The 15,278-nt window shown below is 35.8% G+C and overlaps 1 protein-coding gene across 6 annotated transcripts in view; it reads left to right on the top strand.

Moving 5' to 3' along the window:
• MACROD2 (mono-ADP ribosylhydrolase 2) overlaps window positions 1–15,278 on the top strand; it is a 2,106,139-nt gene that overhangs the window by 2,035,730 nt on the left and 55,131 nt on the right. For all 6 annotated transcript variants that reach the window (XM_023217826.3, XM_023217825.3, XM_023217824.3 and 3 more), the window contains 2 exons: window positions 3,300–3,374; window positions 3,639–3,731. In XM_023217826.3, coding sequence (XP_023073594.1) covers window positions 3,300–3,374; window positions 3,639–3,731 — 168 coding nt within the window. The remainder of the gene's footprint in view (window positions 1–3,299; window positions 3,375–3,638; window positions 3,732–15,278) is intronic.

Here is a 15,278-nt window from a genome sequence, read left to right as displayed (position 1 = left end):
TACTCCAGCAGCAGGCATATTTACCACTGGTGGCACTCAATACATTGTAGAATGAATAACCAATAGTTCAGTCATCATCATTCTATATAGTATCCAAAGGTGATAAGGGTGGAAACTGGGTTGAGGTGAAAGATTTTAAATTGCTTTCTGCTGCATATTTTGTGGCCCATAGTAGCATGACATAATCTAAAGAATAAAGGATGCAGATGGAATCCTTATATATTTCTGGTGGAAGTGTAAAACGGAACAAATTCTTTAGAACACTGTTTTGCAGGATCTAGTAAAGCTAAACATATATATTCTCTCTTATATAACCTACTTGTTCTCTGTCACTCGGTTTATACCCAAGGAATATGAGTCCATTACAATATGTTGCCAAAAGAAACATTCAAGCAGTTTTATTTTAGCCGTGTTATTCATAATAGCACCAAATTGAAAACAATTCAACACTCATATGACATAGTATATGCAGACAGTAGAATAGTATATATCAATGAAAAAGAATGAACAATTGATGCACACAGCAACTGGAATTAATTTCACAGACAACAGTTATAAAAAAACCTAAAATACAAAAGAGCATATGGTGCATGTCACATTTAAATGAATTTCTAAAACACACCACACTGTTACCTGGTGGGTGTATGAACAGGAGGAAGCCACTGGTATGAGAATCGTTTTTGATCTGGATGGTAATGATACAGGAAAATTCATGTGTGTATATCTAAAGCATCATAAAGATGTACACTTAAGGTTTGTACATTTTACTGTATGCAAGTAGATCTCAATTTTAAAAGCTAAAAAGCAAAATAAAGACATTTCCAGGCAAAACAAAAAGAAAAGAGGGATTGTAGTCAGGTAGAGCTGGTTATGATTTTTGAAAGCAGAACTGAGATCACAGCACTTACTTTCCAGGGGTAATGTGATGATTAGAGATGATACGTGTGAAGTATCTGGGGACTGTCTGGCATTTTTTATGGGATCAATAATTTGCAGATTCACTTACATCTTCTAGGCCAGTGCTTCTCAAGCTTTAACTTGCATACAAATCACATGGACATCTTGTTATACAGTGCAGGCTCTGATTCCGTAGGTCTGTGATGAGGCCTGAAATTCTGCATTTTTGAAAAGCTCTCAGGTAATTCCAATGTTGCTTGTCCATGGACCATACTTTTGTTAGGGACAAGCTGCCCCAGGACTGCCACCCCCACCCCGAACAATGCAGCTGAAACTTACCCCGAATACTCTGCAACTGCATTCCTGGACCCTTATCTAGGCACTAAGCAAGGTCACCAGACTTGCTTACAGCCCTCCGGGTGGCATGAGGGAGGTCGCGAGAAATGTGGATAAACCTAAGTTACATGCTCTTGTAAATTCCTATATTGTAAACTGGTCACGAGATGATATGTGGTAAAGTTAACTGACAAACAACCCCAGGGTCTCTCTCCACCACATAAACGCCTCATTTTGTAAACTGAAGGCTGCCTCCTCTGCCTGATGGGGCAGCCGGGCAGGCTAATAAACTTACTCGCCTGACCTTCGGTGTCTCTCTTTCTCTCTCTCTCTCGTCCTTTCTCTCAGCTAACCTTACAACTTTGCGTGGCAATGGGGAAGAATGAGGATGAACGGGTTTTTCAAAAGTGGAAAGGTCTTGATCAAGTTCAAATTTTAAAAGGCCTTTCTGCGATCAAATCACAAAATAGAATACAGGAGAAGAAAATGAAAGATCCAAGAGACAGATGATATATCCCTAAATGAGGAAAGAAGGCAGGAGGCTAGAAAGTGGGAAACCCGAAATATTTTGCAGAACCATGAAGATGGCATTTCATTGAACTTCAGGAGTGATGAAAGAAAATCATCAAAAACCTCTTGAGGTTTTTATATTCAATGATCAAATAGATAAACATGCTTTAGTTTTAATTATTTTATTGGATCCTTTGGATTAAAACTGAGCTCAGGAGGAGTGGATATCACACAAAAGGCATGATTTTTCCCTTATCTGGGTCCTGCTAGCAGAGAATGAATCAAGGGGACGTAGTATCATGGGCAGTTTAAAAATAGTTGTATCAAAGAGGAAACTGTAAGATGAGGAGTTATATAAGTCAGCTTTGCTGCAGTAACAAATAACCCCAAAAATCTCATTGGGGGCTCAACAACAAAGGCTGGTTGTGTCTCTTTTCAGCCCTGCTTGACTGTGTTCCACATGCTTTCCCTTCAGGATCTAGATGAAGGAACAGGTCTTTTAGGAGCAAAAGAGCTGCAGCCAACATACAATGGATCTGAAGGCTTCTGCTTGGTTGCAGTACGCATGATGTCTGTTCCAGTGCCACTTCCTAAACAAGTCACATGAACAGACCTGTGTCAATGTGGTGGGAACATACACTTGCCCCACAAGGGCCACTGCATGTCACATTGTCACAGACAGGGAAATATAATCCTCTTAGAGGAAGAAGTAGAGACAAGTTGAAACCATAATGCCACCACAGGGATGGACTCAGGCAGAGTCCACACTCTGTCAATCTGCTTTGCACCTATAACCAACCCTAGCTCTAGAATTTTTTAAAATAATTTCCATAGGTAAATATCCTCAGTACAAAATCTTTCATTAGCCTAAGGCAAAATGGACAGATTTCAATTTCCTCTCTTAATGAGCACTTAAATGTTTTAAACTCTACAGGGGAGGGTAGGAGGAGAAGCCAAGGGGTGTGGAAGAAAAACCATTACTAGATAATCAACCTAAGAGTAATCAAGAATTGGCTGAATTCTCTCCTGACCTTTGCTGTATTTAGTGTGTGTCTTAAGAGAATGGCTGAGCTGTTATCTCCCCAGTTCCCTTGTGCCCACATGACTCAAGTTTTTTATGCTCTGTTGATGGAAAAATGAAAGTGCAAGTAGTGTTTTCATTTTCTAGGAATCCTCACTATGGGAAATATTTGTATCTTAAAAGGAAATTAAATGTAGTTAACCCATACAGCCCAGAAATTATTGTAAAATTTGAAAATTTCCAGGTTCTGTTCTCTATCCACATCCTGTGCATTGATAAGCTATATAAGTATGGCAGTTTCAAATCAGTTTCCAAAAAAAAAACCATTTTTTCCTAAATTATCAGGCTATTTCTCAGAAAGATAATTGATATAAACCTGACGATTAGAAAAATTGTATCTTTGCCTTCCACTTTGGTTTCAAAACTGTTCTCTATCTCTCCATGCACGATTAAAGCATGGTTTCTGAAGGTCAGGAATAAAGCTGTGGTCATGCATATCACATTTCTTTTATTTTTCAATCACTGTTTTGAACAGGACAAGAGAATGATTCAATGAAGAATGAAATAAAAATTGAAACAGAATCCCAGAGCTCATATATGGAAACAGAAGGTACTGAAACCAAAATATATTGTTATCGGAGAATGAGATGAAACTGTGAACCATGACTTCTGCATATACCTGTGCGTGTGAGTGGCATGTGTGTGTGTTTTAAGCAATGATTACTGGAGGATAACAACAGTGCTCAACTTGGTGTACCTATGGAAACTTGAAGGGGGAAAAAAGAACTCTAACTTTCTATGCCATAGTCACTGTATTCTCTCAGTGATTCCAACTAAAACATCCCTGAGTGTCTGTCTGTCTCATTCTTTTTAGAACTTGCATCAAACCAAGAAGATGCGGTGATTGTGGAGAAACCAGAAGTGATTCCATTAACAGATGACCAAGAAGAAAAAGAAGGTGAAAAAGGTAGGACTGCTCTTAAATTAACCCATCAAGAATAGAAAGTTTCTGTGGTTTTCTGCCTAGGATTCAACCATCAAGTTATTCTCATGCAATTACAGTTTGTAAAGGGGGAAAATGAACATTTCCTTAAGCCCAAATCTCCTTTTGAAAGTAGAATAAAATCTAGAAGTAGCAAAATAAGATACTTGGAAGACTTATAGCAACTACGTATAGCATAAGGATGTTTTTGTTATTGATTTAGATTCAATTTAAATTTTTAAAATTACAGTATTGAGAAAGCCTATAAGAAATCAAAATTATGGGCTAGAGGGATAAAGTTCATAAAAAGTCTGAAATGGCTTTAAAGCAAATAGACTGACCTTTTTGTATGGATTTCATCTGTCTTCCTTCGTTTAGTAGTGATGAAAGAAACAATTTATGTAAAATAAGCAAGTCATATGAACCTAAATTGCAAGTTTGTTTGCTAATATTAGGATGCAATCATATTGAATACTGTTTTAAAAAATAAGTAGCATTATAATGATTTCTGAAAACTCAAGAAGAATGAATACTCCATAAATACTAAGGCAGCATTCAGGGCAAGAAGCCAACGTATTGGAGTGAAGATAGAATATATTTGTAAAAATTATTCTGAGTAATTCAGGATTAATTGAAGAACTTAAAGAATTCAATGTTTAAATATAAAGCAATCTCTTAGAAGAAGCTCATGAAATAATTTTTGTCACAGTATATCCTAAATCATACTGCTCTTAAATAAACATGTATTTTCAAAACAGTTGCAGAGTAATAACTTGACAGGTCTTGTTTAAAGAACACAGTGATCAATTTTGTTTCCAAATTAAAACTCAGACATGATCTCAATTGTAAAATCAGGTCAATAGCAACTACAGCTTCCAAATTATGAACTCTTCCTGGCAAGGGCATTGACACAGTTTAATTGCTAAACCATGTTAGAGATTTTGACACTTTTAAAATTTTGACTGCATTTACAGTACGACATTCCTCTATGTCTATGCCTCTAATAAACTTTTCTCCATTGCAAATCCTAGTTCAGACTCACGACTCCACATTCCTGTCAAGTCAAATAAAGGGTATATTTGAAGTTATTTCATGTCTAATATTGATAACTGAGAATTGATACAACCCTTACTCAGAATCAGATACATGGTATTTCTCTCTTCAATTGCAGTTTTAAAATGTAAAACAGACAATGCTGTGCGTGTTAGCTTAATTTCTCTCTAGCAGAAATTGCTTTGTTTATTGCATTTCAAGAAATGCAAATGGTAAAGAGGAACATTGAACAGCTGTACATTTTCCTCTTTTTGACTTGACCTATAAGAAAAAAGCTGGCATTCAGCACACATTGACATGTTTCCCTTCTCCCAGAGCCTTCCCAAACATTGAACACTACTCTGATGACTGAAGAAGTAAATACCCACCTTTCCTCTCTTCCTTGTAAATATGCCAATCTTTTTCTGATAATGGTGGAATAGCATGTGGGAAAAAAGCAAGGTGAAATTCTGCTCCTTGCTTTTAGCAACTATGAGGTTGAATTTCTTTGTTAAAATTTGACTTTTCACTGTAAGATGATTGCCAATGCTGGTAGTCTTGAATTAACCACATTTTCTCTCCCATCTTTATCATAGATATTTCACTTGGCCCTGCCTTGAATATTTCTGGTGTTTAAATTTGAAATAATTTTATACTGTTTTTAAAAAATAAAAGCATTATAATGATTTCTGAAAACTCAAGAGGAATGAACACTCCGTAAATATTAAGGCAGCATTCAGGGCAAGAAGCCAATAGATTGGAGTGAAGATAGAAATATTTTTCAAAATATATTTTATAAAACTATTTGTCATCTTATACTTTGCATCAAAATAAGAGTGAAAAGCTATTTTGTTCCCTATGTGAACAGTACTCATAGGAAAAGGAGGCAATGTAGACTCATGGTGCTCTGCAGTAGCTCTGCTCCATCATTGATAAGCTGGGTGACTTTGGACAGGTTACTTAACCTACCTGCTTCAGGTTCTTCATCTGTAAGATGACGATGGCAAAAGTACCTGTCACATATATGTATGGTGAAAATGTAATGAGTAAAATGTGCAAAGCAATTAAAACAATGTGTGACACATAGAATGCACTCCGTATTTAGTATTCATCATAATTTGATACATTGATGATAAAGTCAAGAAAATCCACATGTGATTTCCCTAAGTCCATTCATCATCCTTCTTCACTATTTTGAATCTGTAGAAAGTCACATATTCTACATTATCCTTCAACAACAGCTAGTTCTACCCATTTGATTGGCAGCACCATCTCAGGCAGGCAGTTTTGATGTGCTCAGCTCAAAACTCTTTACATTGCTGCATATTTTATTCTAAAGAGATAAAACAACTAATAGAAGGAAGCCAGGTGGAAGGCATTTCTCTCCATTCATAAACACTTTCTTGTTTGTCAGTATCTCAATCTTGCATTTGAGAAATAAATAAAACCAGAACTTCTATTTTATTAAAAAAGAAACCATTGAGCTGTTGATAGATCCAAAAAAGAAAAGTAGTAAATAAACTCAAAGTAGCAATTGTTTTACTTTCTTTTTATTTAGTTATTAAAAAGTCTTGTTTGAAAACATTTCGAGACTATAGCTCCAGATTTTGTATTCACAAAATAGTATCTTAATGGAAAGCTGTACATATGTATTAAGAATTATCTGTAAACAAAACAAATGAGTATTTTATTACATTTGTAAAGATATTCTTTATAGCTTTAGAAGTATTCGTTCTCCTTTATTGTAAGAATACTTTTAAGGAGGCAGAAAGTGATTCCTTTAAAAAAAAATCCAGACCAGGAAAAATATATAACCTTTTTCTCTCTTTTTGTAGCATTTTATAAGATTAGAAAATGTAGATAATCTTCAGGATACATCTTCTATGGCTCCCAGGTGTATGGGCACAGATGTTGCAACATTAAGTTTCGAAGTTAGCTCTACTAAAATATGGATTTTGAAAAGAAGGAAAAATATTCAGCAGAAGTTCATGCTGATAAAATTACACAATAGCACAATGGACATGTCCCTGGGAGACCTGAAATACAAAAATTTCAACAGGCATAAAGTGAGGTTTCACATATGGAGGCTTTTCTGATATAGCCACATTGCCTCTTCCTAAATGAGCCCAGTTTTATGATTTCCCAGCAGGACCTGCAACACATATGAAATCCAGTGGAATAACATCATTTAGGTTAATAACCAAATAGGAAAGTAATATTATAGAAGATCTTCTCTGAAAAGGATCTCATGTTTTAGTATAAAATATAAAGTTGGCCGGGCGTGGTGGCTCAAGCCTGTAATCCCCAGCACTTTGGGAGGCCGAGACGGGCGGATCATGAGGTCAGGAGTTCGAGACCATCCTGGCTAACACAGTGAAACCCCGTCTCTACTAAAAAATACAAAAAGCTAGCTGGGCGAGGTGGTTGGCGCCTGTAGTCCCAGCTACTTGGGAGGCTGAGGCAGGAGAATGGCGTAAACCCGGCAGGCGGAGCTTGCAGTGAGCTGAGATCCGGCCACTGCACTCCAGCCCGGGCGACAGAGTGAGACTCCATCTCAAAAAAAAAATAAAATAAAATAAAATAAATAAAATAGTCAGCCTTAAAACATCTTTCTTACATTTGTAATTTAGGTGAATTTAGAAATATTTGACATGAAATCCTAACTATATCCACATTGTGTTATTATTTCACAAAATTTTCATGTATGTTTATGATATATATTGGATTTTTTTTCTTTAAGTGTTACACAGAACGAATACATTTGGTCCCAATAATTTTTCATATCAATTAATAAGTGTAGTGTAGAATAGTAATCCTTTGTCTGTTTACCCAAGATTGAACAAAATGTTGACAGAGACTTGAAGTATATTATGGTTTAATGTTTTCTTAGAAAAAGATGCATATGGGCAGGCGTGCAAGTAAAGAGTTAAGCACAAGCCAGTGACAAGTGTAAAGTATCATGCCCGTAGGTTCATGTTTTGAACCAAGCGTGGTCTGACCAGCATGACCTTGAGACGTAGTGTACAGAGAGCCATGGCTTCTAGCCCTGGCTGTGTGATTCCTGGCAATGCTTAAACTTCGAAGAACCCCAGTCTCTAGGGTAATAATAAGGGGCATGAACTCAAAATTGCAGTTATAAGGTTCTCCAGTTTTACAAATTTTCTTAGAAGGCCAACTCTGAAGGACCACATTCTTGATGAAACAAGAGCGATGGCATGGGAGCCAATGGTCAGCCATGCTGAAAGCTGAAATCATAGGTTTTCCTCAGTTTTAGTTATTGTACCCTATTGATAAAAATATAGAGGCGCCCTAGGCCAGGCAAAAAAAAAAAAAAAAATCACCCAAATATATTAGGGCTTATCAATGATTGGACAGCTAATTACTCCCTGAAGATACTTTAAAGAGGGAGGGGAATGCCTTTTAGCTCAAGGTGGGTTTACACAGAAACTCTGCTCAGAACCAAGCTGGATTTCCATCACCATCTTTCTCAGTCCATGTGGGAAACATCTTTTTTTGCAACTCCTCTGGCTACGATTTCATCTTTCAGTGAACACATACCAAGTGAGCGACTTTCTCTTCTTCTTCTACCAATCAAATCCATTAGAGGTTTATCTCATCCACAAGGCACCCCTGTATAGCCCTTGGTGTTTTCCATTTCTCATAGGATTCTTACATTGCTGGCAGAGCCCTTTCTTCTCTCCTTGAAAAGCAGACCTTGCACTAGCAATGTTGCCATACACAGAATACCTGTGTATTACACGATAGCACAGTGGACATGTCCCTGGGAATAGAATACTTAACACTTGGGCCTTCATATACAAGCTGTGTTCTTGGCTATAAAGAGTCATTGCTCAGGCATATTTTTGATTCATGCAAAATACTGTATACACTTGCATCTTGAGTAACAAACTTACTGGAACGTTCTACTTTCAGAAAGTCTTTGTATCTCTTTTCAAATGAAATCAAGTTTAGTAATGCCCTATTATTCATAGTGGTAGCACCGTTATTTAGTTTTCTAGGGCAGTTTTACCATTTGTTTTCTTCTTTTTTAATAACATTTTGAATCTGGAATTCAACAACCAAAATTATGTTTTAGGATATCCGTTAAATTAAAAATGTTGGTCTTTGTTTGGGTTTTATGAATATTTTAGTGTCTAATGAAATTCCTCATATTGGTTAAGTATCTTGAACATAAAAATTATAAAGTTTTAAGCTAAATTGCTTAAGTTTTCTACATGTATCTATCTATCTATGCAATGTAAACATATAGAACCAGTTCATTCAAATTATGCTGTATAACTGACCTATAATTTTAAAGTTAAAAAATATAGAAGAATAAAAGGTATATTCACTGCTACCATAATAATGTTGGTGTGGATAGCATATATGCATGTGTACGTGTGTAAAGTTAGATTATACATGTATAAAGTTCATATGTATCTACCCAGTAAGAAAGTTATGCAGGCCTCTTGAATTTGTTTAAATCCTCTAGCTTGCTGCAATCATCTTGTCTTTAAAGATTTAGAAAAATATTGCCCCGAACCTCCATTTTTCACGTTAGGAGAAATCTATGATCCCTTCCAATATCTCTGAGAATTCTTTGCTGTCAGGTTTATGTCTTCTACTCTCAGGCTCCAAGCTCTTGCCTCTGGTGACTTCTCACTTCAGCCTTTGCCTTTCCTTTTTATCCTAATCTGTCTCTAGTTCTCACTATGGCTCCCACTCAGACACCACTACCACCTCTCATCCCTTCACTCCGTGCAGTACCATAAACTCAAGGATGTGTGTGGGTTTAAGTGAATGTTAGCATCAAAACTTGTTATTAACTTGTGCATGCCCATGTGGGGAATTTTCAGAGACCATCTCTTCTAAGTCTCCAGCATCCAGCTACATCCTGTATCACCCTTTGTCTTCTTGATTTCTTGCCCTTCTCAACACTCCAGTTTTATTTACAGTTTAACTTTGTATCATGCCTATGTCCTTCTGGTCTTGCCCTGAGTTATATGATTCTACAACCATGTGGCTTATCAAACCACATGGCTTATCAAAGTAATTTGCAAAAACAAAAGATCACTCGCATAAGTGGAATTCTGTCTTTAAATGTTGAACTTGTTATTCTTCTCTGCCGAACTTACAGTGACTTTTTATCAATAACAGAACATATATGTCATGGTGGTCCCATAAGATTATGGATTATACATTTTTACTGTACCTTTTCTATGTTTAGATATGTTTAGACACAAATACTTACCATTGTGTTATAATTATCTACAGTCTTCAGCACAGTAACATGCTGTACAGGTTTATAATCTAAGAGCAATAGACTATACCATATAATCTCGGTATGTGGTAGGCTATACCATCGAGGTTTGTGTAAGTACACTCTATGATGTTTGCATGATGAAATCACCTAGCAACATATTTCTCGGAATGTATCTTCATCTTAACCAATGCATGACTGTATATTGGTTATGAATTATGGCTATATGGATATGCACATGGATTCATAATATATACACATTCAGAAACACTGAATATATCCATACAAACACACACAGTTCAGGAGCACTGAAAATTTCCAAACTGGCTAATATCATACAGGACAATACAACATATCCTTTCTTTCTATCAGACAAAATTCATTTTCATTGATATGAACAAATCTCATTTTCATTACTACAAGAACCAGATAATCCCAGAGAGTCTGGAGGGCAACACCAAACCTTCCACCACAGTGACATCCAGGGATCTCTTTTATCCTTTGTCAAGTCTTAGACAATTTTTCTTGACAGTATACTGAAGGCAAAACTGCCTTTTTTTTTTTTTTTTTTTTTGAGACAGTCTTGCTCTATTGGCAGGCCGGAGTGCAGTGGCGCGATCTCGGTCGACTGCAACCTCCACCTCCTGGATTCAAGCAATTCTGCCTCAGCCTCCCAAGTAGCTGGAACTACAGGTGCATGCCACCATGCCTGGCTAATTTTTGTATTTTCAGTAGAGATGGGGTTTCACCATGTTGGCCAGGATGGTCTCGATCTCTTGACCTTGTGATCCACCCACCTCGGCCTCCCAAAGTGCTGGGATTACAGGGGTGAGCCACCATGCCCAGCCTAAAACTGCTCTTTTATACCTGTTTACCACCTCACTTATTGGTTATTGTTCACTATTTGATATATTTGATAGACAGTGACAAAATACTAAGATAGTATCAGAGTAGGGCAGTAGCTTCCAATTTCATCTGAGGTTGTAGTTTACTTGCTATTGTTTTATGGCAAGTACTGCTATTCTACATTTAATATAGTTGTACCCACACTATAGATGAAGGTGTACTTCTAAGATGCCTCAATTGTAAGATGTGCCATTATTTTACATATTATTCATAAATTTTCTAAAATCTTGCTTATTAAAGTAAGACACAATAATTTATCATTTAGGATTTTTATTTTATATGTTTTAAAAAACTCTTTGAACAAGATGTAGAATTTTTTCATATATCACCCTTGAGAATACATAGAAAGAAAATTTTAGGCTAAAGGAATTAGTTACAGTATTGCTAAAACTTCAGATTCAGGGTCGTACTTCTAAATCACTTTCAATCAAAGTCATCAATATCTGTTTTTATTATACAATATTGTCCTCTTGCAATATCTTTGATGGTTCAGAATTTAAGAGAATCCATAAAGAATTTAAAACTCATTGGCTTGTAAGCCTCTTAAGACTTAAGTCTGTCTTGCTATCATATAGAGTTAGCCTATTTTTTCTTTCTTGCTTCTACTTAGAGGCTGTTAAAACACTCCTGATTCACCAACTCCCTCCATATTTATTATTTTTCAGAGATTTTAACCCAAGTCATTGAAACTCATTCTGCAAGTTTGAGTACTTTTGGTTTTGATGCTAATGCCTATATGGGTATGATAAATTTTATCATCATGTCCTGACCAACAAAAATTTTGTAACAATTCACTATTTCACTGTTAAGATGTGAAAGCACTGTACTTTATATTAGGAAATATAGTATGTATTTCACAATGAAAACTACTACACTGAGACTAGAAAATGGAAACATGATCACAAGTGATATAATTGAGTAAAGTTATTTTTTTTTCCGCTAACTCTAATGACTGGCAGGGGGATCTTTAGTAGCACATCAGTTGACCATTACCCTACCGCACATTGCATAACTAAGAAAGTCATAAATGGTTTTATTCATACATTCAACAAATGCTTCAAATGCACATGTTATATGTGCCAGAAATTATATAGACACTAGCATTAAAACTGAGGAAGACAGACAAAGCCACTGCTGGGCTCATTCCAAGCATAGAGCTCAGGATAGAAGTCTTTTTTTTTTTTTTTTTTTAACTTTTTAAGATTCCTCATATAAATGAGATCACACAGTGTTTGTCTTTGTCTTATTTCACTCAGCATAATGCCCTCGAGTTTCATCCATGTTGTCACAAATGGCAGGATTTCCTTCTTTTTATGACTGAGTAATATTCCATTATACATATATATTGCATTGTACACATATTATGTATACAAATGTGAGATATATGTGTGTGTGTGTATGTGTGTGTATCACATTTTTCTCTATTTATTTATGCGTCTATGGGCACTTAGGTTGTTTCTGTGTCCTGGATATTATGAGTAATGCTGCAATGAACATGAGAGTACAGACATCAAGCTACTGGTTTCCTTTCCTTCAGATATCTAGCCAGAAGTGGGATGGCTGGATCGTTTAGTAATCCTATTTTTAATTTGTTGAGGAACCTCGATACTATTTTCCATAATGCCGTACTCATTTACAGTTCTGTTAACAGTGTAGGTTCCCTTTTTTCCACACCCTCACCAACACTTGTTAACTCTTTCTTGCCTTTTTGAAAAAAGTCTTCCCAACAAGCGTGAGGTCATATCTAATTGTGATTTTGATTTCCAGTTCCCAGATGATTAGTGATGTTCAGCACCTTATCTCATACCTATTGGCCATTCATAAGTCTTCTTTGGAAAAATGTCTATTCAGGTCTCGATATCAACATAATGCTGGCCTCATAAAGTGAATTTGGAAGTCTTCCCTTCTCTTCAATATTGTCGAAAGAGTTTAAGTAAGATTGGCATTAATTCTTCTTTAAATGTTTGGTATAATTCACCAGTGAATTAATCTGGTCCTGGACTTTTCTTTGTTGAGAGGTTTTTGATTACTGACTCAAAGTCTTTACTTATTTTTTGACTATTCAGATTTTCTTTTTTAAATCAGATAATCTGTTTTACTATAATTCTTATATGTTTGGGATATTAACCCCTTATCACATATATAGTTTACAAATATTTTCTCCCATTTTATATGTTGCCTTTTCACTTTGTTGATTATTTCCTTTTCTGTGCAGAAGCTTTTTAGTTTATTTAGAAAATCTGTTTATTTATTTTTGCTTTTGTCACTTGTGCTTTTGATGTCATATCCAAGAAACCATTGCCAAGACCAATATCAAGAAGTTGTTTTTCTATGTCTTCTATATGAATTTTACAGTTTCAGGTCTTACATTTAAGTTTTTAATCTATTTCAAGTTAATTTCTGTGAGTGGTATAAAACAGAGGTGTAATTTTATTCTTTTCTATCTGGGTATCCAGTTTTCCCAGCATCAGTTATTAAAGAGACTATACTTTTGCCATTCTGTGTTCTTGACTACCTTGTCAAGTATTGGTTGACTTTGTATGCATGGGTTTATTTCTGGACTTCTCAATTCTGTTCTATTGGTCTGTGTGTCTGTTGCTGTGCCAGTACCATACTGTTTTGATTACTATAGCTTTGTAATGTAGTTTGAAATCAGTAAGTGTGATGTCAGTAAGTGTGAAGCAAAAAAGAAAAAATGGCATTGGCTATTTGGGATATTTTGTATTTCCATATGAATGTTAGGATTGTTTTCTCATTTTATGTGAAAAATGTCCTTGAAATTGTGATAGGGATTACATTGAATGTGTAGATTGTTTTAGGTATTTGGGCATTTTAACAATATTAATTCTTTTGATTCATAGGTATGGAATACCTTTACATTTATTTGTGTCTTAAATCATTTTCCCATCAATGCTTTGCAGTTTTCATCTACAGATGTTTCGCTGCCTTGGTTAAATATATTCCTAAGTATTTTATTATTTTTGATGCTACTATAAATGTATAGTTTTCTTTATTTCATTTTCAGATATTCATTGCTAGTGAATAGAAATGCACCTGATTTTTTTTTTTTTTTTTTTTGAGACGGAGTCTCGCTCCGTCGCCCAGGCTGGAGTGCAGTGGCCGGATCTCAGCTCACTGCAAGCTCTGCCTCCTAGGTTCATGCCATTCTCCTGCTCAGCCTCCCGAGTAGCTGGGACTACAGGCACCCGCCACCTTGCCTGGCTACTTTTTTTTTTTTTTTTTAGTAGAGACGGGGTTTCACCATGTTAGCCAGGATGGTCTTGATCTCCTGACCTCGTGATCCGCCCGTCTTGGCCTCCCTAAGTGCTGGGATTACAGGCTTGAGCCACCGTGCCCGGCCAAAATGCACCTGATTTTTGTATGTTGGTTTTGAATTCTGCAGCTTCAATGAATTTATTAGTTTTAACATTTTTTTGTTGGAGTCTGTAAGGTTTTTAATAAGATTATATCATCTACAAATAGAGACAGTCATAATTCGTCTTTTCTGATTTGAATGCCTTTTATTTCTTTGTCTTGTTTAATTGCTTTGTTTAGGACTTCTAGTTCCATGTTGCATAGAAGTGGTGAGTAGGGGCATCTTTGTCTTGTAGGGCATCTTGTCTTGACCTTAGAGGAAAAGCCTTCAGCTTTTTACCATTAAGTATGATGACAGCTATGGGCTTGTCATATATGGCCTTTATTGTGTTGGAGTACATTCCTCCTGTACTCAAATTGTTGACTTTTTTTTTTAATCATGAAAGGGTGGTTAATTTTTTCAAATGCTTTTTCTGCGTATATTCAGATGATCATATGATTTTATCCTTCATTTTGTTAATGTGATATATCAGATTTATTGATTTCCATATATTGAACCATCCTTGAATTCCAGATGTAAATCCCGCCATCCTTCTAAACTGCTGTTGAATTTGCTAGTAATTTGTTGAAATTTTTTATATCTATTTTCATCAAGGATATTTGCCTTTAATTTTTATTTCTTGTAGTGTTCCTATCTAGCTTTTGTATCAGGGTAATGCTGGCCTCATAAAATGAATTTGGAAGTGTTCCCTTCTCTTCAATTTGTTTGGAAGAGTTTAAGTAAGATTGACATTAATTCTTCTTTAAATGTTTGGTAGAATTCACCAATGAAGTAATCTGGTTGTGGACTTTTCTTTATTGGGAGGTTTTTTGACTGCTGATTCAATCTCTTTACTCATTACTAGTCTATTCAGATATTCTGTTTCTTCATGATTCAGTCATGTTAGATTGTATGCTTCTAGCAGTTTATTCATTTTTTTATGTTATCCAATTTGTTCATTATAATTGTTCATAGTAGT

This window comes from Piliocolobus tephrosceles, chromosome 20, assembly GCF_002776525.5.
Source record: "Piliocolobus tephrosceles isolate RC106 chromosome 20, ASM277652v3, whole genome shotgun sequence".
NCBI classification, from domain to species: domain Eukaryota; kingdom Metazoa; phylum Chordata; class Mammalia; order Primates; family Cercopithecidae; genus Piliocolobus; species Piliocolobus tephrosceles.
Note: the sequence above shows the minus strand (reverse complement) of the source record. Positions and strands in the feature narration are given on the sequence as shown.